General features: G+C 36.8%; 2 protein-coding genes across 2 annotated transcripts; one reads left to right on the top strand and one right to left on the bottom strand.

Moving 5' to 3' along the window:
* LOC146138809 (uncharacterized) lies at window positions 1-10,328 on the bottom strand. Its single transcript, XM_083393721.1, has 9 exons — window positions 9,906-10,328; window positions 9,122-9,254; window positions 8,576-8,643; window positions 6,968-7,115; window positions 6,599-6,672; window positions 5,426-5,566; window positions 4,473-4,577; window positions 3,109-3,283; window positions 1-1,801 (listed from the first exon to the last, which is right to left on the bottom strand). Exons 2-9 carry the CDS (start codon window positions 9,242-9,244, stop codon window positions 782-784), a joined length of 1,854 nt encoding a protein of 617 aa, XP_083249847.1. The 5' UTR covers window positions 9,245-9,254; window positions 9,906-10,328; the 3' UTR covers window positions 1-781.
* A 2,675-nt stretch (window positions 10,329-13,003) lies between these two features.
* LOC146138810 (uncharacterized) lies at window positions 13,004-24,417 on the top strand. Its single transcript, XM_083394697.1, has 11 exons — window positions 13,004-13,055; window positions 14,998-15,172; window positions 15,993-16,138; window positions 17,021-17,137; window positions 17,523-17,681; window positions 18,402-18,533; window positions 19,642-19,794; window positions 20,472-21,240; window positions 21,988-22,212; window positions 23,000-23,163; window positions 24,245-24,417. The coding sequence occupies exons 1-11, from the start codon at window positions 13,004-13,006 to the stop codon at window positions 24,415-24,417; spliced, it is 2,265 nt and encodes a 754-aa protein (XP_083250823.1).
* The last annotated feature ends 1,425 nt before the right edge of the window (window positions 24,418-25,842 follow it).

A 25,842-nucleotide genomic window follows, 5' to 3' on the forward strand; every position in this document is an offset into this window, starting at 1 on the left:
ACTTCTAAGCTTTGTTGTAAGACGGTCGGGTTGGAGTATTAACAAGGCTGGAATAACCAATTGCAAGCTATCGGTATCATTGGCGCCTTAAGTAACTTAAACATTTAAGGATTAAGCATTACTATACAGTGAAACAAACTGTATACTCGTTCTAAGTTCAACTGCAACCTCCAGCCAATATGCTCCACGTCAAAGAAGGTTTTCGACATAATTTTAAGAGTTACGCGTTAAAAAAAACAAAAAAACTTGGTAAATGGCTGCTTGCCTCCCATTGGGGGTTCGTGTAAGCGGGCTCAAAAAGACGAAAGTCGAGTAATACTGCATTTGAAAGAAGGGTGGAAGATAGGAGAAGGGGTGTACTTGCAATTACGAAGCCCGATAGGTTCCTGGCAAAGGACAAAACAGTTCTCAATTCGTATCGATGCTAAAATCGCGAATGCCGCTTGTTGCATTACAGGGTAGGGCCGGAATAGTTACATTACTCTGCGGAAAACATCCGCAAAACAAAGTACAAAGTGACACTGATCGGATTTTTGTAACGGGCTGTATGAAACCTTCCAAACCTGTACAAGGCCTTCCAAACAGGAAAAATATACCATCGTGAGATATCCCAAGGATGTTTTTCTAGGCAACACGCGCAAGTGACCAATCCAAAACATCTCTTCCTTTTTGGATGATTTAGAGCAGATAGCAAAGCGACTTGAAAGCAGACTTGTTGGAGGAATTAGCTTGCCTTAACAGTGGCGACAGTTCTTATTTCTTACAGACATGATTTCGGCTTTCAGGGAAAATTTAACCGAGGAACTGAAGCCTGGTCCCACTGCCAGCGTATAGCCGCCTGGTTGATGGTCGAATGGCCCTGGTCGGAGCTGTCTTTGCCCATGGACGGACCGGACACTACAGGTTGCGGCTGCGCTAGTAAAATAGTCGGCGTTTGTGAGAGGTTTTCGGCAGATAACTGGTTGCTGCTGCCGTTGTCGGTCCGCAAATCTGCAGTGCTGAAAATGATGGTCTGCTGCTGCTGTTGTTGTTGCTGTAGGTGCGACTGCTGTTGTAGGCCTGTGGACTGCGAGCTCACCTGTAAATGCTGTTGCTGTTGTTTGGGGTCTGCGTTACCAATCTGGAAGATCACGTTCTCGACTGGTATATGCTGCTGTTGTTGCTGATGATGCTGGCTTGTCGCCGTCTTCACGGTGTAGATAGAAGTCGAGTCACTTGCTGAATCGACAATCTGCGGAAGTTTGTAGTCTCCTGATGGCTCCTCGGGATGCTGGGAGTGCTGTAGTCCTCCATGTCTCGCCATGAAGTGCTTAACGTCCTCATCCTGCGTCAATCCTGGCTCCTGCTTCACAAGGACTCCGCTAAGACTCACAACTGCTTCATGTTGTCTCTGCTCCTCTAATCTCCTATCTTCCGCTCCAGGATCAAGACGCGGACGTTTTGCGGGCTCTCTGACCGGGATGCTGTCCTCTCGTGGTTGTTGGGACGCGGAAGAAGAGGCTGTGCTCATGCTGATAATCTGGATCATATTGGGATCGAACTCGCTGAGAGCGGAGCTGGAGGACGGTATCGGAGGAGGATCTATCCCGAGTGCGGATGCGGTGGCGGAGATCGACATCTGGAGCTTGGTCTTACATTCCTCCAGGTGCTTTTTAAAGGTTGCCTCCCGCACGTAGAGTTTGGAGCAGCCGGGGCAGAGGTAGGGACGAATCTCGGATTCTTCATCTGCAGGAGCTGGGACGATGTTGGCTGCAGCTGCTGCTTGGTTTATCACGTTCTGGAAGTTGAAGGCGGCGCTGTCCTGAAATCGGACGATAGTCGGTGTTAGAATGCCGGCGTGCCAATTTGTTTTCTTAAAACTTCTTCCCGTGCCAAAGTTTCGTAACTAATTGTTTCTAATATTAAACCAAAAAAAACTATAGATACATGAAAAACATTTGTTCATCTAATCAATAAAAAACATTCAAATTTGACCAAACAGCTTTTTTACAAACGTTTGTTTTCAGCCAAACTCTGAAGATAAAAATTGGTCACTGGTGTAAGCTATGTAGTAGAAATGCGCATTAATGCATCTAAGGTTCCGTCGGTGAGCTGACTTTTTTTTTCTTCTTCACACCAAGCTATATAACTATGTAAATGCTAGCCTCGAGGAAGGAGAGCTGACGCAAAATAAAAGTACCACAACTTTTTTAAAGTTTTCTGGTGGTCATTTTTTAATTTACTTTGCTTCCGCAAGTTATTTTTAGCGAATTTAACGCATTTTTGCTAACTTCTATAATCCAGTTTGTCTTAAATGAAAGACAGGCAAATTTAACATTAGATTGCCGCATTTTGTGCAAATAACAGAGAGCGGAAATGTGAATATGCTTGGCTAATCACGCATTGAAGGCTGCTTAAACAGCTCTAACCACAGTGCAATACGTGGTTAGTGTGGTGGAATGGAAAAGGTCAAGGCAAGACTAAGAATACCGCCACATTGTATGTTTACCCAGTGTCTCTACTCACTAGAATAAATATTTCGTGTTTTTTTTTATCAAAACTCGTTTCCTTAAATTTGTCTAGTTATTTTCAGAGTTCAAAAAGTAATAAAAAAATGAACAAAGGATGCCTTTTAAGTGCCGATTTTTTTGCTGTATTTAAGAAAAAAGAAATGAAACGGTACAGGCGATTAGCAAAAGTGTAGAACTTTTGTGATTCAAAACTATAAAATTAAAAGATTAGCGGATCAGTAAACCGGAAGGCACCGACCAACCGAATCTGTCTATCAACGATGCAAGCAAGCAGGCTAGAAAAACAACCACCTTGTAGTTAGGTTCGGTTCCAACTAACGACCTCCGGTCATAACGGGAACGTCGCTCTACGAAATGAGCTACACAGGCTTACAGGGGGGGCGAGTCGAGAAACATTCATTGGCCAAAACTTGCTGCATCCTGTTTTTCTAACCTGCCTTGCTTGCATCAATTGATCAAAAGATTCGGTGAGTCTGCGATGGCTTTCGGCATACTAATGTACATACGTAAGCCGTAATTGTTGGCCAACAATTAGCTTCAAAAGGGCTAGAATCACAGTTGTTAGGTTTAACACATATGTGTGTGTATCTTTCATTACCTGATCAGTCGGCGTCTCGGCCTTCTTGGCAGCGTTGTTGTTCGAGCTTGATTTTCGGCTCTTGGCTTTCCCTGGCGTATGTCGTGCCACGTGAGACTTCAGGTTGGTCAGTTGAGCAAACGACTTGCCGCAATCGGGCCAATGACATTTGAAAGGCTTCACTCCACTTGATGGCCTATAATACAATTTAAAAAGTTTAAAAAAGTTTTTTTTAGCTTTTACTGGAAATTCTGGGTTGTGCAAAATGTTGGGCATTTGTACACTTTTTTTAGGATTCCCTGAGTATTTTAAAACTTATCACAGCTAAGTATATTTCTAAGCTGTGAAAAAAAACACTTTAGACACCAAAAATTCAAAAGCTGTAAAATTTTGTTGGCAAATTTTATAACAATGGATGCAATTCTAAAACATTTTTAAGGTATTCTATTAATTCTGAAACTAGTTGTCGTAAATTATGCAGAAGGTAGCCATACATTTTAATTATGCATGACAGAGTTATAGATCAAAATCATGCAAACAGTAAATATTTGAATAATGCATAACAAACAGCATATGTCAAATTCACTTCCCAGTTGTACTGTTGTTGTCGCAATTGATTTTTTTGTGTGTATCTTTAGTCTTGGAAAATTTTAACGAAACAGCATGAATTTCTTAACTTTAAATTACAAACAAGAAGTAGTTTTGAATAGCAAATTATAAATTTAATTTTTTCTTCCAAATCAGTGGTTCTTTGCCAGGGCCCACAGCACACTGGGATGTCGTTTTTATTGCCGAAGGGTGCAAAAAATATTTTAAATTATATTGGATTTTACATTTTGCCCTAATCGTAAAGTTTAAAATACTATTTTTTGTGAACGAATAGTCTGCAACAAAATAAAATTATTCTTCTACATTGTACAGAGGTGTACCAAGTTTTGCTATTGTACCATTACAGTAAACTAGTAAGTAAAAAATTTTCTCTAGTTTTCTGTCTGGACTTTTGAAAGAATATTTATAGCTTTTCAAAGATCTAAAATTAGGTCGTCATACGTTTGTTTAATATAATTTGAAAAACAAAACAGTATAAATGTCATGGACAACACAATATAAAATAGTTTAAAAAAAATAGTTTCACTTTTTAAACACACAACTTAACCTAAACATAAAATAAATTTAAGGACAATAAAAACTTGAATTAGGTCGCTCGCATTTTTTTAACATAATTTGAAAACAAAGCAGTTTAAATGTCATTCACAACATAAAATGGTTGAAAAAGATTTTGTGACAACCCTAAGCTACAGAGTTGTCACAAACTATATATATATAGTTTTGCTGTAAGGTGTCGTAAGCCAAAAAATGTTTGGAACATATACACTAAAACCTACTTTGGTTGATGTCGTGCTTCATGGCTCTTGAGATGTGATTGTTGCAAGAAGGCCTTACCACATCCGGGCCAGTGGCATTTGTACGGTCGCACTCCTGTGTGGGTTCTGCGATAAAAGGACACAAATGTTACAAAAAATACACTACAGCAGTTAGTCCAATTGCGATTTAAATAAATAAGTTTTGTTGACACGAGAGTATTTGTTATAGTAGTATCAACAATAAAAATGTATATAGGTGTTCCATTTTTTTGTGAGCGATTTGCTGTTACGGAGTCATTAACTGGTTAACTGGTATTTTTTTAGGGGATTTTAAAAACAGGTGTTACACAGTTTTGTGAAAAAATTCAACAACATTCAAAGATTTTTTAAAAAAAAGTACATCATTTCAAAGAACTTAAATTGGATAGATTTAATTTTTTTGAATACTTGTTGTAAACAAAACAGTAAAACTGTCATGGACAACACAATAACCAAATAGTTTCATAATTGTTTTTTAACTGCACTTGGCCGATCTCCGAAAGGAAACAACATGTTTTTAAAGTGTCCTGTGGTTACATCTGATTTGTGAAAACATTTCACATAAAAATGAAACTTATATACAAACACCAGTTCAATAGTTTAATTGTCACTAAAAATAAAGTTTGATAATAAACAAAGAAATATAATAAGAATATCAAAGCCCATACAGAAGTAGGTATCATTTTGGGCGTTTCGAATAACTCTAAAGAGTTAACGTCCCAAAAATGGAACGTCCAAAATGCTACCTACTTCTGTATGGGCTTTGATATTTTTATTACGTCTTACTACAACCTCCAACCATTATGCTCCAAAATAAAGAGATATTCAGTGAAATGCTGCCTATAATCGACATAGCAGCTATCAACATGATTTATTTGATATACTGTAAGTCTATGTATAGCAATGACACACGAGCAGCAAACATCTTAACTTACCTGACATGCTGCTGTACATGTGAAAGCTGTTTGAATGAATTGTCGCACATGGGACATTTGTAGGGCTTCTGGCCACTGTGGATTCTTTCGTGTTGCTTCAAGTAAAAGTTGGTGGAAAATCCTTTGGCGCAGAAGTTGCATCTACATGAAGAAAACCCAAAAGTATGATGTGTGTCCCAGTGAGTGCACATGGTGTATTTTAAATATCTAGCTACAAAAGTATGTGCTGTATGTTAAAATTGAGCACACTTTGCTAGCATATAACCTAATTCATATTTTAATAAAAAACACTGATAACTAACAATCTATTATACAATACAAACCAACCTTTATTGGTACTTGTTTGTCATCAATTCTAAATATGAAATTAGGAGGGACTTTTCAACAACAAACTACGTATTAAAATCTTAGAAATTGTAAGTGATTTTTTGCTGGTTTACTTTTTACGATGTTTTAGTTTAAAAGTTTTCAGAAAGAAAGGATATTTTTTTAATATAATCTTAAAATCTTAAAAAGCTTTCATACAACCATCCAGGCATTTTGAATTAAAAAGACAAGACACAAAAATGTGACTAAGGTTGTAAAAGTTACAAGAAAGGTGAATGAAAATAGCACAACCGTAACTCAGTAGTTTGGGACTAAAATAAACTTCAGTTTTTTAATTATGACTTGATAATCTCTGTTTATTTCGGTCAGAAAAATGTGAAAGTTAAATGGAGTCTAACTATACATTCAGTGCAAAACCCTTTAATTTTTAATTAAAGTGTTTTCTTTGAAAAATTAATTGCTTGTTAAGTATACACTAGTTCTTTAATTAGGCCTTCATGGACCCCCTAAAACTAGTTCACGGACCCCAGTTTGAGAACCCCTGGCATAAATAAAGTGAACTGTAAAATTATAGAATAATAAATGTAAAAGATATAGATAGATAACTGTTTTGATGCTTCAGTTTAGAAGGCGAGTACCCATATGGAGTAGTGAAAGACTGTCAGGTAATTAAGGTCATCTGCACCTTAACCTTGCAATACTAGCAAAATACATGTGTATGCACACGGTCAAGAGTGGAATAATTAAGGATTAGACAACAAATCCGAAGACAATAAAACAGCAGTTTTGGCCATAATGGCAGCTATTACTACAGTAAACAACGCTGTCGCTAAGATATTTTTTTACCTGTATGGCTTTCCTTGGTGATCGGTATGCAATCGAGAATGAACCGTGACAGCACTTTTGTTTGGAAATGTTTGCTGGTAAAATCAAATACCTCTTGGGTGATTTTACATTTAGGAATTTTAAAAAACTATGTAAATAATAAGCAAAAAATACATTTACCAGAATGTTTATCTGCTTAAAATGAAAAAAATACTCTTTTCTTTAAATATAATTGCTGGCCGAAAACCTATTTTAGATAATAAAAATGCAAGCTTCTAAATGTCAAAAAATCATACTTGGTCTATTGATTTTGCTTTGTAGTCAAATTACACTCTTTTAGGTTTTTTAAGAAGTGCTTATCTTTTGGTAAAAAACACAATTTAACCTTACCTGGCAAATTCTACACGTGTACGAGCGTGGCTTTGGCTCTATGGCATCTGGGTTCACCAGTTCTGGGAACGTTCTCTCGACACTCGCAGTAACCACTTCTTCCTTTGCCTTGTATACAATAGACCCACTACTGCTTTCTGTTGCATGCCTGGTAAACAACAAAACCTTCGTTTAGAACTAGGGATGCCCAATACCGGACATTTTACCTTAATACTGATATGTTATACCCAATATTTTAGACAAAAAGTGACGCATTTAGATCTGATATCAACTGATGCATTTACTTTGCTCAAACAACCAAAATAGATATAATTAAATGGTTTAATGGTGATTTTCTCAAGTTATTTGGTCAAAAATTGCTTTAGTTTGAAGACGTTTAGTTACCTCCAGTTGATAATCGACTATTTTTCGATTAAATTTGGAAACCGCTATGCTGGAGCGCATTTCATGGCAGAAATTCCTATATTAATTTGGTATTAGTATATATATCTTATGCTATAACGTAGTTCTGGTGTTGCCTGACACACAACCTGTAGGTTTGGCCACAAAAAGTTTTAAAATCACTGGTTTAAAACCAACATTTTTTGTTTTTACTCAGAAAGATGCAATGTGCCATAGTATGCACAGCTTTTTTGTACTAAATGATCTTTTTTAAACTGACAAAAACATATTAATAACAAATAAAAGTTTTAAAGTTAACCATAAAATGGTATTATTTTGCGGGATGCACTAGGGTTTGCGCAGGCCGCATGTAGTTAATGGGGCATATGTTGTGCAGGCCTGCTCTACACAGTTTATCATTGTATTACTTTTCAAGTTACAAAATTGTTTGAATTACAGGGCTCTGTGACAATACTTAATCATAAAATATGGGAATATAGCAACAAAAAATTGCTCCCAAATATTAGGTTAATAGAATTAAGCTACCGACAATGTACTGCATTTCAAGTTTTCTCAACACCAGAGTTGTAAATAATTATGCTAGGGGAAGTAGAGAACAGGAAACAGGTGATTAGCGTTTAACGGAAGGTGGTTCGAAGTTATTTTTCTAGGCAGACAAAGCAAAACCAAAGCAGGCAAACTGTTTTTCTTTTTTAATGCATTACCTGCAACATACTTCTAAACATTTGCATTATAAACCCAACATATTTTTACATTTTTAGTAATGCAACAGTGTTGTGCAACAACTATGAGTAATGTCAACCACGGTTTCAGATTTCTTAAATGTAAGACGTGCAGGCAAGCATTAATTGAACAAACTAACTTTGATCAGTTAAAAAGGGTATACACATACAATCTGATGCTTGAGAATGTAATATATTAAACAACAATAGATATATTACAAACATAGAATATTGTTTTGTGTATCCTGATAGTTCTGTTAAGAGTTATGAAATTTGAGCAATAAATGTTTGTAGAAATGCTTGAAGGGAGGCAGTTACATTTTCCTAGGCCCTAGAAGTACTAATACGTGAAAAGTACTGTCTAGTATTGTTAGATATACACATCAGCTAAACTTTCTATAAAAAAAACATTCTTAAATTTTTTTGTGCTGCTACTGATATGCTGAAACCTTTGTTAACTAGTTCAAACATTTTTTTAACTTACTCGTAAATATTTTGAGGACTTGACACTTGAGTTTGTACCATAGATGTTTTCGGAGAGTTGTTGGCTTCCTAAACAGACGACGAGTTAATAAATGTGCTAGGCACAGTTAACAAGTGCTTGCTTGTCTGTCCATGTAGTGTCCATTAAAAATTACACACCACAAAACAAACAACTTTAACAGGGCTGCCACACAATTTTATGAAAAAAAATACATACAATGACTTTTTTAGGTTTTTAAGACCTAAAATTGAATTGCTTGATGTTTTCTGAATATATTTCAAAAATAAACATAATAAGTGCCATGGTCGACACAATAAAAAATATTTTGTCGATTGTTTTTTAACACACTTTTAAAACAAATAACTTAAGCTGGATATCAAATAAATGCAAAGACTTTTGGAAACACTTGGTGTTTGAACGTTTTAATCTGTATATCAATTCAAAGACAATCAAATAATTTTAAGATATTAGGCACCTACTTCAACACATTTTTAAGATATTGTGCTGAACAACGTTCTAAACACCCATTTAACAGATATTACATACTGCTTCACTGGCAATAACTTGATTTGGCTGAATAAATCCGTCCATGGAGTTTGGAATTATTTGCTGATCGGTTCCATTTGAAACATTGCTCGTTTGCCAAAAAAATGTGTCCGAAGAATCCATATCGATCAAACTGAATGAACAAAGAAGCTTTCATAAAACATTAAACATAACAATTTACTACATTTAAAGTTTACATTATAAAATTCTTTAAAGATATGAACACAAAGTTGCATTTATTACTAAAAATTATATCGGCTATTTGCTAAAAATGAAAACAATTGGCTGCCCTGGCATACAATGGAATAATAGTATTGCTACACTTACACATTTACAGACAATAAGAGTGTACTTATTTTAAAGTGAAAGGGGGCAACATATTATCTAAATGAAAAATTTGATTCATACATCACAAAAGAACCAAAAACAATTCATATGCTTTAATGTCTAGTGTGAATGGGATTCAGTAAAATATTTTGTGGCACAAGTCAATTAAACAACAGAGTAAAATCAGAAGCACCAATGTTAACCTAAAATAGTGCAGCAAGCAAATAAAAATAAGGATTTTGCATGAAAAAAACTTGTTAAAAAAAGGCTTACACCAGTTATAATGCGTGACATGTAGGTTTTTGGGCACAAAGTTGCCATCCAAATGTATGAAAACGGAATAGCTGTTTTAGCTGGGTCAGCGCCTTGCAAGACGCCCCAACCACACAGCACCAAGTTGTCATATTTCTATCAAAGGCGGCACAAGACAACAAAACAAGGAAAAAGAAATAATCACCGTAATGCCGGGTAGGCTGCAGTCCTTCCTGTGATATAGTCGAGAACCCGGGCTGTTTTTTTTTGTTCTTCTTTTTTGTCCCTTCGCAGAGGCAAAGAACGCTTGGGCTGTGCGTAAAAGCAAAAGGGCCTTTTTCCCCACAAGAAACGTTGAGTCAAAGCTAGAAGCGCGCCAGCCTTTTGCCAGGCGAGAAAAAATGTCGGCACACAATCGAAAAAGAACGTGACGTCATACGCTGGTTAAATTAGTTTGCCTGGCTTTCAATTCGAACAGAAGGCTGCTGCTAACCGGACAGCGACGACTACGGCTTTTTCTTGGTCTGATTTCGCGAGAAAAAGAATGGCTGCGACGCTGCTTGGATTCGCTTTCGCTTCTGGTGAAAAGAGACTGACTGCTTGTTAAAGGAAATGTCTCGCCGAACGATTTCTCTGCTTGTAATGGCGTGCTCCCAAGCCGCGACCAGCCGTGCGTGACGCGCCCTGATTGGCTGCCCGCGAGCACGTGACCGTGCCAGCGACGGCCAGCGTAAACAAATTGATTAAAAGCGACAACAAAAACTAGATCGCTATCGGCTTATGGCGACTACATGGCGCCAAAATCACCATGTTTCTTTGAAGCCATTCGTATGTTTGGCAAGATTGTCATTGTGGCATTTTTTTTGCAATTTAAAACACTCAGCTTGATTTTCTCCTAAGTTTCCTTATCCAATGAGGCAGTTCTTTTAAAAGCGAGAAAGGCGATTGGTCGATAATTATACTCAAATCAGGGTTTGCGTTTATTGGCTACATATTGCTTCGTGTTAAAATCTGTAGCACAAAAACAATTCATACTGCCGAGAAAATGATTAATCTATTGTTCTTGTAACAGAGGTTTACTGCAAAAGTCATTATCGGTTATATTTTCATTTTGAAATAGCGCTTGTAATATAACTTATTTAGGAAAAAAATTATACAACAACAATGATTTGCCCTTTGTTCATTCCTGTTTTAATTATTTGCCATAATTTATATTCTGTTTCCACACAGCAAGCAAATGTCAATTTTTGAGAAATGCTTTCGAGAAAACGTGCTAATAGTTTTAGGTTCAAAATCAAATTTGCCCAAATCGAATAGAACTATAGGATGTCGACCGTTTCAAAAAGTTTCAAAAATGCCATGAGTAAAAACGCTTTAACGGACTCATATCATATTGCCAACGCAATAGCGGAATGTTTATTGCCTTAAAAACAAACTTGTTATTTTAAATCAATTTATTCTAGTTTTAATAATCAATATTCCCCTTAGATTTGTTTAGGGTGCCCAATTTTAAAAGTTACCACTTAGTTTCTTGCGTCACCTAGTGCCGTAGTCAATTATATAAAAAATCCGCTATTTGGCGCTTTATCACTTGTTTTATAACAATGAAATATTTGCTCTCAAATTAAAACATTTTTTGGAAACACCTTTCCAAAAATAATACAAGTTAGGCTACTACTTATTTTACATTTGCCTATATTCGCAATAAAAAAATACTACAGGGTGAATGTGGTAGATGATTTGACGCATTAAAATTGAAATTTTGAACAAAACAAAACCTGAGGTCCCCGGTGGTCATCAGAAAAGGCTGACAAAGAGTTTTCTAGCGGCCAGTTGTTGAAAATTATCTATTGCTTGATTTGTCATAAAATTGTGACTCAATTATACTTCACTGATAAGGGAGGTAATGATGCTGAAAAGTGAAAGCTATAAAAATGTATATTTAGGTCCGAATAATGCAAGAGTGCAAAACCTGCGGCCGTTTGCTTATAACTTTTGCGTCCGTGTACCGTTCGTGTTTAGGAAAATACAAGCGTTGGCGGCCGTACTTTGATACAAACTTGGGTCCACTGGCCATGTCCACTCAATAAACTATATTTTGACTAACTTCTTCGTAAATACAATTTTTTTCGAATTCTACCCGTCTTTATCATGTTTTAGTCGCTTTCAAGATAATCCGTTAATATATAGGTCGCCATGCATATTACAGCATGTTGCGCCGTGTTAATAACAAAATCTAATTTTTTTTGTTAAATTAGAATATAAATGCCGACGTTTTTACCAATATGCGATTCTTTTTATGTGCCTAAGCCCATTTGGTTTGAACTGAAAGTTTTGCCAGATTTCGATCCAATAGACGCATTTTTTGCGCATCGCGCGATATGACCAATACCTATACAATACGATATAAGCCTTAATTAGATTCTATTTCAGTTCCACATTTTCGCACTAGTTGTAAGAATGTAAGAGAACAACACTCTTTGTAAGATTAATTATTTTATGACGTCACCTTTTGACTTAACTTTCTGAAGTCATCTCTAAAAAAATTCAACTGGCGGCCGCCAGAAGAATAAAGTCTGTCAATGCGGCCGTCAACAGCTAAAAGATTGGGCACCAGTAGATTTAAAGCATTGAATTCAAAAGGTAAATCCATGTCCTGAAAAAATCTAAAATAAGTGAAAAATAGCCACTGCTATTATTCAAAATTCAAATAAAGCCAATGCCAATTTCGAAGTGGCTGTTTTAAAACTTTTTGCGTACATATACAATTATTTTCCCAAATGCCTAAAATACAAACAATTGTTTTTCCCTTGAAGTCTAAGGTCATTCGAAATAATGATAACCAAAAAAAGAAATGTTGAGTTGTTATCACATTGCATAAGCATAAGCCAATAAAGAGATCACATTCATAAAATAATGGATCGATATAATCTCTTCAAATTGAATTACAAAAACTTAAAAAACTTGTAAGTCATTAGTCACACAACTATAGTGACCACTTTATTGGACAGCACCGGTTCATTGTGACGTAACAACAAAAGGTCGTATGGCTGGTCATAGTTGAGCAAGTATGCCATGGAATAGAAGTGCCATTCAATGTTCGGTAATTAAGCACCCTTATTAAATGCTAAGTGCGAATCGGCATTTTGTTCCAGTGTTTATGCTGTTTGTATTTAATTTACAACACTGATGGTTACAAGTTATGCTATGGACAAATGGCTGTTCTACAAACAAATAGTTTTATTGGGTTACTGAGAATAATTGTTAGATAGGCTTTGCCTTAAACACACAAAGTAAACAACTATGGATAAAAGCGTTATACTTTTTCTTGTTTTGGGAATAATCAGATTCGCTGGTAAGTAAATTTAGTATGTAAAAACAAAATTATTAGTTTAAATAAATGATTTTGTCCGGAACTTTTCATGAAGTTATTTAAGTTGTAAAAAAATATTTTCCTAATTTAATTAAGTACCTACTGCAATTTGACAAGAAAACAAAATTGACTTCTATATGTTAAAAAACAATCTTCTTTATCTGGTTAAAACTTAAGGTTTAAAGTTAGTCCCAATTTTGTATCAGCATTCCGCTTTAAATTCAGGCGGAATATCTCAGGATATAAGTGAAATCTCTGAGCACAGAAGTAAAAATGCAAAACATTGCAAAGGATTTTTAGTGAGAACTTCAGACCATAAAAACCCTTTTATAATTTTGAGTTGATAGTATTGTACGAATATACTCATTTTAAAGTTCGTGGACTTTACAACGTATAACCTTTAAAATATTAATCGAGGTTTTATTTTTGGAAATATAACGTGGTGTTTTTGTAGCAGGAAATGCGTCAATGAAATACGGAATGTATGAGGTTTCGTACAATTTAAAAAAATAACTGTTAACGAAAAAAATTTGGAATCATTCCAATACTTGCACATAGCTTCACATAGACTCTAACAGGAAAGTCCTGAAACGCCAGAACAGTCAAAGTACGCCTTTAATTATAGGGGCCACTACATCTAAAGCTCCCAGTAAAAATCCGTCGAATTTTATGATGTGCACAATATAAACATATTCATAAGCCTTTAATCAATGGATTTCTTAAAGTACCATGTTCAGAGATTGGAGTTGTAGTAGCCCAGTAGGATTGTGAAAGCAATGTTAAGCTGACCTTAGTATGACGGTTGTAAAAGTATTTTAACGTTTCTTAACTGAGAGACGGCTAACTACCAAACGAACCAGGGTCTAGAATAAAATATGTTCTATTTGTAATACTGGAATCCTTCGAAGTTTACCGATGCTTAGCATGTTTACTGTTCGTATAAAAGAGTGGTAGTGTTGTAATGACTTAAACTTTACTGTTTTCAAATGACTTGACTTGAATCTTTTGAACAAATAACTTGGGTTAAAGTCGCAAAAGTGTTTTTGTTAAATTAAAAAAAAAATTAATTAATTATTTAAATTTTTACACGTAAAATAATTTACTTACTGAATATTACGTTTATATTATTTCTGGTTGATTAATTGCAGTAGTTTAACGTGTTGTTTTTATGGCAATGAATTGGCCCTTACAAAGACTTGGACTGGGACTTGACTTGTTATTTTTTGCAAAAGACTTGACTTGGACTTAAGTCATTTCCAAATGACTTGTTTGTAACAGTGCTATACAGGCGTCTAACACATTCGATGCCTTTTGCAATTGATCAAATACTCTTGTAGAATGTATTATTATAAAGGAGTTTCATCAAATTTGTTTATGTTATAAAATCATTATGGCCCGGGTTAACACTTTATATTAGAATTTTACCTTAAATTGAAAACTGTTGCATGCATAAAGTGTAAGATACAGCCTAAAACGGTGCTTCCCAACCAATGTGGGGTGCGACCCATTGGTGGGTCGCGAAGCTATTTTAGGTGGGTCGCGAAGCATTTCGAAATGTTACAGTTTTCTATTAGATAGGAAAACTATTGCATTACGATTACCTAACAATTATGCAACAATATCACAAATACGTAACAATTAGATGTGTTGTGTCACAATAATTATTTCAATACGTACGCCAGTAGTAAAGGTGTACGTTTTATGTAACTTTATTTGTTTAGTTATATCTCATTGTGGATTGCACAATAAAACTTGCATTAAAAGTGGGTCGCGAACTGAAAAAGGTTGGGAAGCACTAGTCTATAAGATATAGTATAAGGAAATAGAGTTTTTGTCTATCGTAGTAAAAAAACATCATCACGTTTAGCAAAACGCCTTGACCAACTGTACCACCCTTTGCACTGACCACTTGTGCTTTGTCCAGATTGTTTGCTGGACCTGACACTGGTCATCCCAACTCCGATCGCTGCTTACAACGAAGAAGCTCAACTCAAGTGCGTGGCAAAAAACTCGTACTTCCGAGTCAACTCGTTTCCTTTTAAAGCCGAGTTGGACGTGGGAACCGGCACCAACTTGACCCACATGAGAAGATACGGCAGGTACGTTGCGGCTGTACGTTGCGTTGCGTGGCTATACGTTGGCGTTAAGTTGAATTACGTTTCTGTACGTTGGAGGTAAATTGAGTTACGTTGCCTTACGTTACGCTACGTTGGTATATGTTGGAGTTAAGTTGCCTTAAGTTGCTATACGTTGGCGTTAAGTTTCGTCACATTGGAGTTAACTTACGTTACGTTGCTTTACGTTGAGTTGCGTTACGCTGCGTTACGTTGCGTTACGTAGCGCTTCGTTGCTTTACGTTGCGTTACGTTGTGTTACACGTTGGAGTTAGACTGTGTTACGTTGCGTTACGTTACGTTACGTTGGTATATGTTAGAGTTAAGTTGCATTGGATTTCATTACGTTGCTTTGCGTTGCCTTACGCTACTTAACGTTTCGCCCCGCTGCGTGACTTTTATATATCTTGCGTTATCTACGTTAAGATGAGCTAAGTCATAGGAAGTTATGTTACCTTGCGTTATGCTATGTTTCGTTCATCAAGTTACATTACGTTTCGTTCCGCTGCGTGATTTGGTCATACGTATGTACGCTCTGTGAAATAAACATTACTTCATTTAGCATACGTTTCCATGTGCCGTGTTGCCTTACGCTGCTCTGGGTTGTGTCAATCTGCGTGAAGATACGTAACGGGAAATCGTGTTTGTCCTTACATTGTGCTACGGCATTTTACTTAACACTACGTTACGTTACAAAACAGCAAACCCTATACAAAGCCCTGTAAACTTCTTCAAATGCCTTAACCGACCAAATATAAACTCGCTTTCAAAAGTATCACCCACCGCGTTTTAATATTTCTAACAGAATAGAGCCTGAGAACTGGCCTGGCAGACAGATTGTCTTCATGGACAAGGCCGGACCATTCAAGTACGGTGTCTTCTCATGCGCTGTGAATGACAACGCTACAGGGGAAGAAGCCAAAGCGATCGGTGTCATTATGTCAAAGAACGGTACGTTTATTTACCGTGTTGTAAACAAGTCGTTTTGAAATGACTGCAGTCCAAGTCAAGTCATTTGTAAAGTAACTATAGTAAAAGCCGTACAGGTAACAATCTTTTTATCTTTCTTTTTTTACAAGTTGTAGCAATGTTGGTTAATGCTCGGTTTGGCCAAAGGTTTTGAGTTCGAATCTCACCGCAGGATTTTTTTCTTGTCTTGCTTGAACAGAATATCCTAAGTTGACCACAAGTTCTAAGGAGAATGTCCTAACCAATTGCCAGCAAAGCAAAAGTTGAATATAAAGTATAATTGCTAGAGGGAAAAAAATCTCTTATTCTGAAAAGTGTTTTGTTGTCTTTCCAGAAACAGGTTTAAATATGTATATAGGCAGCAAAGTAAATATAACCGGCGCCGAAAATGTGGACTCTTTAGTGGCAAATCTTATAAAATGTGTTAGAGGTGGTTCCAAATGGCATTCTTTTGAGTTATTGTTCAAACATTAAATATAGACTTACAGACCAGCACTTATACAAATCGTGGTTTTTATTGGAATAATGTCTTTTATTCTATTAAGGGTACTGTAGGCCTAAGGCTATTTACTAGAGAAGGACCTAATTTCGCAAACCAAGCTCCAAAAAGTAATTAAAATACATACAATCACACACTCACACACAAGGCACACATTGACTCCACTCAGTCATTCGTTTTTAAGCAAAAACTGTACTGTACTGGTACTGGATCCGTATCACTATCAACCTTACAAAATTCAATCCTAAAAAAATTGAGAGCCGAATTTTAACAGAGCCTAAGGCTAGAGCCTTAGCAGCCTTATATGTTTAATACGGCACTAAGTGAGTGTCGAACCTGTTTACAATACATTTTATGCTACTCAGCTCTCCTGTTTCCCACCACGTTGAGCACAAGAGCCGACATCAACGAATCAGTCATCATTAAGACGATCCAAGTTCGTCCTAAGCCGGTGGCCGACGTGTTTTGGGTGCATCTTGGGGGTAAGTTATCGATAAGGTAACTTCACTTAATGTACTGCTGCCCGCTTGCTGTAAGCAGTGCTTCTTAACCTATGGGTCGCGACCCAGTATTAAGTCACGTTGTTTAAAGCAGTTGAAAACATCAAAGTAAACTTAAGATTACAATTATTACAAAAATAAGATTACAAAAAACTTATAAATGACTGACTTTGATTAGGACAGATAAGTATTTGTGAACTTGATTAGCATTATTACTTTTCAAAATACTTTACTAGTGGTAGCATTAGTAAAAAAATTTTGAAAGAAACAAAATATAATTTTTCCAAAGAAATATAAAAAGTTGTGAACCCCTTATTTAAATTAATATCCCTAATAAACAGTTAGGTGTAGTATTCTTCTTCAACAGCAGAGGGACAATCCCCGCGCATTGTGAGCCAACGAACCCTTCAAGTCAATCTTCCAAACGCTCAACACAAGGACAAGGGAGTCTACGTTGTTTTTCACCACACCAGGGACAGGATAAGGAGGGTTTTTCAGCAGGCAACGGCTCGCGTCGTTGTTCCACGTACGCTGGTAGTTAGGATGTTGTATGGCCAATGGCCATAGCTTACAATAGTACATGATTCTTTTAAGATTGCAACCAACTATGCATATAACACATTGCTATATTTTGGAGCATAATGGCTGGAGGTTTTAGTTAGACGTAATAAAGATTTTAAAGCTTGTTTAGAAGTATTGGTACCATTTTAAACGCTTTGAATATATCTTTGATGGTAAAAGTGAGTAAAGAGATATTGAAAACGTTTAAAATGCTAGTAGCTACTTCTATATGGGTTTGGTATGCTTACTATTGCTGTATTATGTCAGTACTTTGAGAGCCGCTGTATTATGTCAGTACTTTGAAGTCCTTTATACTGGGTTGACCAGTATAGTGATGCTTGACAAGGCTAGAGTAGAATCCCAGGTTTTGAGACTCCCGAACTCTACTAATGCGGACAGCCGTTAATATAAAGTAATTGGTAAAGATATAAATTCATGTAAAGCTCGTTTAATGGTCTATATGTGGATTCGGAATGGCATGTAGTCCAAACATTTGTAATTTCCTTTAAAATTATGTTACTTCCCGTAAGACGCCATTGTGATTAGCCAATTTTGTGTCATTTTCCTCCCATTAAGGAAAACTACACTAACTAGTTGTTTAAAAAGGAGTCCTGTACTTGGTCACATGGGCTTCCCTTGTGGTACATAACACGTCGACTTTTCAAACTCTCTCATCCATTGTCAGGTTGTGAAAAAGGCAAGTACGGGCAAAACTGCACGCTCGACTGCCCTGCGTGTGAAAACGGAGGCGTGTGTGATGACGTCAGCGGAAGTTGCATTTGTCCTCCAGGATTCAGAGGAAACCTGTGTGAGATCGGTAGGGAGGGAAAACTTGATCAAATATTGCTTATGCTAATAGAATAGCAAATTAACCTAAACCATTTTATTACACATTAAATAAGAGAAATTGTTTGATTATAAATTGTCAGTGTTGTAAACAAGTCATTTTTCAATAACTAAAGTCTAAGTAAAGTCAAAGTCAACTCTTTTGTAAAAAAACACCAAGCCACGTCCCAGTCAAGATATTATTCAAGCAAGGCAACTCCAATTCAAGTCATCGACATACAAATAAAACGCTCAACTAACAAAATTAGAGAGAACTCTGGTCTAATATTGTTTATGCCACTAGAATAGCAACAGGAGTAACTCTGTTACCATTAACCTATACCATTTTTTTATACGTTTAATAAAAAAGAACTACTTCAAATATAATTTGTCAGTGTTGTAAAGAAGTCATTTTTAAATTACTAAAGTCTAAGTTAAGTAGTTTTAAAAATAACTTAAGTCAGGGTCAACTTTTTTGTCCCACTCAAGTCATTGTGAGAGCACGTCAATTTCAAGTCAAGTCAATATTAGAGCAAGTCAACTCCAGTTAAAGTCATTGACATAAAAATAAAACGTTAAACTAATAAAATTGATAAACTCGTATGATTATGATCAAAACTTGACTAAAAATAACAAAAGGAATAAACAGCAAACAAATTGTTTGTGTGTAACAATAGGGATAAATGGGGATGCGGTTACAACCTGTTCGCACTTGACTCTGTTATACCATCAACCCATACCATTTTATTATACGTTAAATAAGAGAACTTCTTTAACAATAAATTGTCAGTGTTGTAAACAAGTCATTTTTAAATGACCGAAGTCCCAGGTCAAGTCTTTTTGAATTAATCACAAGTCAATTCTAAGCCCAGTCCTTGACATAAAAATTAAGCGCGAAACTATTAAAGTTGGGAAACTTGGTTGATTACGAGCAATACCTCAACTAAAACGCACCACATAACAAGCTAACAGTTTAATGTAAAAAAAAAATACTTAAGGTATGCCATTAAGTCATTAGAACAATGTCGGATATCTCTAATCACTTATGATCGCAAGTTTGGCAATCACAACGTTTAAACATGATATCCAACGTTCACCAGGATGCGGTTACAACCTGTTTGGACTTGACTGCCAGCACAATTGCACAAACATGGGGAACCCAGAAGACGGATGTAAAGGCAAGATGTTCTGTCTAATCGATCCTTACGGTTGTTCCTGTGCAACTGGATTCTACGGGATCATATGCACAATACGTGAGTTGGTTTTAAGCGTAATGTTAGCTTACAAAAAATCTGCTTAATTATCTTTCCTGGGTAAACTTTTTACAAGAATTATATAATTGTCATATCCATCAACTAACTATAGCTATTTTTTTTATTTAATTTTATGATTATTTTACATAGCCTTGTAATTAGAGAAACTTCTTTTAAAAAAGCTGTGTCCTATTTATTTTAAAGTAAAAGCTATCGGATTTAAACAGATGACAAATTGACTGACATTGCAACATATACTTTTCCATCAACCATTACGGAATGTTTAGTACTTTTAATATATATTATATACATTTTTTGTTTATTTATTTGGCGTTAAAAACTAAAAAGTTAACATCTTGATGAACTAAAACATTTAATTTTAAACAACCCGAAACTTATCGCAAGGATCAATAGGAAATACTTCCCAAGCTGTTAAAAAAACAGTACCTAACAACTTTTCCCGAATAATAAAACATAGGATAAATCAACAGGTAAAGCAAGCACACGAACCGCTTTATTTTTTAACTTTTTCCAACACTACACTCAGGCCGCCTAGTACAACATAAAACACGAGGCTGTGTTCCAACGACGGCTGAAGTAAAATCAAAGGCGTCAAAAACTAAACACCCATTGATAACATAAAACAATTCATTTAACGCAAATTTTCTACTTTAAAGCTTGCGGAGCCGACAAGTTCGGCGCCGGGTGCGAACTGACCTGCCACTGCCAGCAAAACGACAGCTGCAACCCTTTCACTGGCACCTGCCACTCTGGATGTGGCAAGGGGTGGACCGGTGGCAACTGTCAGGTGCCATGTGCCAACGGCACCCACGGTTTAAACTGCGTCGAATCATGTGGCAACTGTCACGGCCAGGAACTGTGCGACCGCTTCACCGGACACTGCCCTCCAGTGTCGGTGGACAGCGAGTGGTCTGATGACGTCACGCTAAATGCGACGTCATCAAACGATAGCGTCACGTGCCAAGTTGGGTTCCTTCCCCCACTTTGCCATGAACAATGCGATGCAGGGACTTGGGGCAGCGACTGCGCCAACTTGTGCCACTGCAGGGCCGGGACCGGATGTGACGTCATAAGTGGGCGGTGCCCGAGCAGTGACGTTACTTGTGATGACGGGTGGAGGGGCGTGACGTGCAATGTCACTTGCCAGGAGGGTAGATGGGGAGCAAATTGCGAATCGAGATGCGGAGCTTGCGTAAACGGCTCCTCTTGTGAGCCGAAAAGTGGGAGTTGTGTGCTCCTCCCAGGAGAAAAAGTGGGAGGATGCGAGAAGGGACTTGCTCCTCCTTTGTGCGTGGATCCTTGTGATTCTGGGAGCTTCGGATTGAACTGCTCGACTCCTTGCAATTGCGCCAACGGGAGCGCCGCTTGTGAACCAGTGTCGGGTTCATGTGAGGGATACTGCCAACCTGGGTGGATTGGAGATGAGTGAGTTGCCATTTTTCGGGATCGTATATTGTCTTATCATGCATTTTTCTTTTTTTCCTTTTCCTAATATTTTTAGCTAATAATGTGAACTGTTAACTATTACGTTTGATGTACTAGAATAGGATTTAGAGGATTTTTTCTAAACATTAATTAAGTATAGTGTTGTAAAAGAGTCTGAATTAATTTGTGTTCAAGACTAAGTAAGTTAAAAGTTTAACAAACAAAATAATGAAAGTCCTACTAGTCATAAACATAAAAATTCATAAAGTCAAAGTAGTAAATATATTGAATTTATTTCACGTCCCAGTCCAAGTCAATGTTTCAAGTCACAGCGAGAAGTATTCGCGCAACTTGTGGTTAAACCCGGCCGCCATTTACAAAAATCACGACAATTTAGCGCACAAAGGAATAATAAGGGTGACATTTCGTCACAAAGGCACACCTATTACCAGCACACGTGCGGGCAAATTACAGGGCCGACAACGTGCGCTATTTTTACCCGCATTCGCGTAGCAAAGCAGCAGCAAGCCGCTTGTTATCTCCCAAGTCTAAGTTAAGTCAAATTATTTTGTTCTGAAGACTTAAGTCAAGTCGAGTCATTTTGGTCAAAAGACTTAAGTCAACTCACGTCATTTAAAAACAGTAAGTTAAGTGCACAGTGAATTCAATGTCCTAACAACAGTGTTTTGTATGGAATTGAAACAAGGGACATACAGTACAAAACCAGCAAACCCCTTTACTTTTCAGTTGCTGGGATCCCTGTCCCTACGGCACCTACGGCCTCAACTGTTCCCACGAATGCGGAAACTGTTTTCCGTTGGAGGGCGCACCACTCTGCAACCCTGTTCAGGGCCATTGCGAGCAGGGGTGCATGAGAAGTTGGACAGGGAGGTTCTGCGAGGATGGCACCCTTTGTAGACAGGACCCATGCATGAATTGGGGCACCTGCGAACAGACTGGCGACATGTACTTGTAAGTGGGAGTTAGTTTTTTTTGTTTTTTGTGATAAAAAAGTAAAACAAATTACGTAATTATGCTGAAACGTCCACTAGACGCGATAGTTTGTTAAAGTCGCGTGAACGAAGTCGACTTGGTCCTAAAAATAAATTTTTGTCTTCGCAATATAAAAAGTTATCGATGGCTTACGAATATTTTAATTAGTGCTGAAATGTGAATCGCAATTTAGCCTCGAAATATAAAAGAGTAGCAAATGACCCAAGAGCTTAAAAGAAAAACAATGAATTTTAAATTAATACCAACCACAGGCAGGGCTGCCGAGTCGGACTTGAGGCTCGGGCTCGAGTAAAACAACAGAAGACTATATCTTAGTCCCAAGTCTGACATTACCAAATATCGAAACCGGCAGCAAAGTGTAAATTGTAAAGGTGGAATAGCGTATGGTAGAATAGTTTCAATTATGTTTTGTGGGTGGATGAGTTATGAGACACTCTTATAAGTGGATTGCTGAATTTCCACCTTAATCTAGCTACGTAAAGGGTGGATATATAGACTAAAAAGACGGAGACAGAGCCGGAGCCGTGATTCGACAGAATCAGAAAATTGGGCTGATGCCGACTTAGAAGTCAGAAGTCGGACTCAGGACTCGGAAGTGGAAGCCGAGTACAATTGTCGGCTGGACTCCGAGTCGGGCTCAGGAATTGAATTCGAATTGTTTTAGCCGACTCCGCAGCCCTGCCACCATTAGGTTTAATATTGCATGGCCACATGGCTTATATTATTAATATTTGTTAATTTAAAGGTGCCATTGTCGCGACGGCTACTCAGGAGCCCACTGCGAGATACTCAGTCCAGCTTGCGACTCCTCTCCCTGCCAAAACAACGCCACTTGTGCGGGAAACAGCGTGAATATCACCGAGTTCGAGTGCAAGTGTGCTGGGAACTTTACGGGCAAACTGTGTGAAGGTAGGACTTTTGTAAACAAGTCATTTCGAAATGAGTGAAGTCCAAGTCAAGTCACAATTACAGCAAGTCAATTCCTAATCAAGTCTTTGTCAAAAAAAAAAATTTCAAACTAGTCCAAGTCAAGCTATTTGCAAAAGAACTTAAGTCCAAGTTAAGTATTTTTTTTAATAAAAAACAACAAGTCAAGTCCTCCCAGTTAAGTCATTATTATATTTAATTACAAGTGTATCCTTGTCACAAAAATTAAACGTTAAACTATTAAAATTGACAAATTCGTCTGACTGTTTGCAATAACTCAGGTAAAAAATAATCCAAAACGAATAGAGCAAGCAAACAGTTTTATTTGCGAAACTTAAGATAAATCTCCAATTTAATCAAATATGTTTATGAAAACACTTTATTCAACAACTGTGATCTAGCCTTCTGAAAGCTGCTTTTCGACCAACGATTACGGCTTACGTATCATTAGCACATCAAAAAGCCATCGCAGACTCACCGAATCTGATCAATGATGCAAGCAAAATGCCTGCTTTTTTTAAAAACGGTGCTTTAGAGCAGAACGGAAAAGTAGCTCCCTGTGGCTATTTTAAACATAAATGTCTGCCGCCCTAATGACCCTTGTTTTTCTACCATGTAAATAATTCTAAAATATACTTTTTGAAGATCGAATTAAAAGAAAAACGTTGTAAGAATATCAAAGCCCAACATAAGTAGGTATCATTTCGAATTTTTGTAATATCCCTTTATTCATTTTTAACATGTTGAAAACGTCTTACTACATCCTCCTGAATTCGATACGTTGCTAAATTGCACAATTGTTTTTTTGTAATATTTATAGGAATTGCTGTTGTTAAAAAAATATGCCACAACAGCTTGAGACAATAGTGGTATCAAATTAATTTTTTTGTGATGCATTTTTAAGTCTTGCAATCTATTAGCTCATGGTTTGTTTCTCTGGTGTGTGTGTGTTTCCCTAACTTGTTATTACTCTGTTGATAGCTCAGCAATGAAATCAGTCGTCACAAAATCTTGGTCGAAATCCGTGGAAGTATCTAGGTTTATTATTCATGTTTTTTTACAGAAGAAGTTGTGTACGAGGAGCCAACTACTGATGCGCCAGAGGAAACAACAGTTAAGGAGGAAAAACCCTCGGAATCTTCTGGCGACTGGATGAAGATTGCTTTGCCCTTCATCGCAGTTGTGCTGCTTCTTACCGCCATGCTGTTCGTCGTTTTGTACAAGTCGAAAAAGTAAGAAATGCTATGAATAGTAACACAATACCGGGTGAGATTTGCCTAAAATCTTATGCTCATATACCAATGATGTCAGTACTATGCTCAATCAAGTAAAAAATATACAATTTCTACGTTCAATGGTAGTTTTTCAGGTTGTTAGGATGATATTGCTTAAGCGTCGAGAAGTTTATGTACCTTCAAATGTTAACCTACTATCTTGTACTTAATTTGCTACTTAAGGTAGAATAACTGCGCTTGACCGCTAACCATGACCGATATTCCTATTTTGATTTGGTATCGGACCGCCACCAATACGACCCTAGTATCGGACCAGAACCGATACTACCGGTTGGCATCCAGTATCGGCTCCGATCCGTTATTATTGGCCATTCCTAATCAATATATGGTGAAATACGCAAATTTAATGAAACTTAGGAAATTTGATTTTTAAGTTACTAATCAAATATTTTCTTTAGGTTTGGGAAGCATAGTTTCCATAGAAGAATAACAATATGCGCTGCTTTAACCCGCAAACCATGTATAAAAAATGGATAAATTATTTGTTATAGAATTGGCACCTACACCAGAATCTAACGAGTAGTGGTCCTACAACAGGCTTCACCCAACGATATAATTTTATTTTAATTTAGTAAAGCTGTGCAATGGTTTCCGAAGCAACTATTTACCGTGAATATGTGTTACGTGAATTGGGGTTAAAGGTGTATAAAATGTTGTTGTTTATTGAGAACTCTATTTTTTTCTACTTATACTGTAACTATTAAAGCAGCTGTTCTACGAAACGTTGATTGCTGATGAAAAGTTAAGCAATATTGTATCCGCTTTTTTTTTTTCTGAATACGGAATTAAGCTCGTTATTTTTGTAAATCCACGTATAGGTAAAATTTTAACGGGAAAATTTATTCAATTTATTTTTGTTGAATAAATTCCGCATACAATGTTCAGATCACAGAAAATGGAGTTAGGGGACGCCCCTTCTACTAACATAAGGCCAAAATCTGCTGATGCATCACAGCCTCAACCATGGAAACAAAATGCCCTGGAAGAAGGTGGGAAGCGCAATATCGTAAATTTTTACTAAGTTCCATATGTTAGTATTGAGTACAATTCAAGTCGTTTATTCTTGATGAGCCAAATTAAATGTATTTATAACAAGTTCGATTTTTTTCAAAATTAAAAATAAAAGTAAATGTCAGAGCTCGCGGCCAATTCGTTATAAATTTTGTATTATTTTATTGTTTAAAATCATATTTCCAGCTTCATTTTTTTTGCACTAACTAAAAGAAAGTAAAGTAAGTGGTAAAGGTGTAGTCTTTCCATTTGGCAAAAAATGGGTGGCACTCAGAAGAAAAGGCAGAATACTACCTTAATCACGGTAAAAAAACCCTTGTCAGGTAAGTATCTAATTTAAAAAAACAAAAACAAG

This window comes from Ascidiella aspersa, chromosome 7, assembly GCF_963924565.1.
Source record: "Ascidiella aspersa chromosome 7, kaAscAspe10.2, whole genome shotgun sequence".
Classification (NCBI taxonomy): Eukaryota; Metazoa; Chordata; class Ascidiacea; order Phlebobranchia; family Ascidiidae; genus Ascidiella; species Ascidiella aspersa.

Coding starts and splice junctions, on each gene's coding strand:
- LOC146138810 (XM_083394697.1), top strand. CDS start 13,004: ATGGATAAAAGCGTTATACTTTTTCTTGTTTTGGGAATAATCAGATTC. Junction 15,173..15,992: donor CACATGAGAAGATACGGCAG/GTACGTTGCGGC, acceptor TATTTCTAACAG/AATAGAGCCTGAGAACTGGC. Junction 21,241..21,987: donor CCTGGGTGGATTGGAGATGA/GTGAGTTGCCAT, acceptor TTTACTTTTCAG/TTGCTGGGATCCCTGTCCCT.
- LOC146138809 (XM_083393721.1), bottom strand. CDS start 9,244: ATGGATTCTTCGGACACATTTTTTTGGCAAACGAGCAATGTTTCAAAT. Junction 6,673..6,967: donor ACACGTGTAGAATTTGCCAG/GTAAGGTTAAAT, acceptor TGATTTTACCAG/CAAACATTTCCAAACAAAAG. Junction 1,802..3,108: donor CCGAGACGCCGACTGATCAG/GTAATGAAAGAT, acceptor GTCCGATTTCAG/GACAGCGCCGCCTTCAACTT.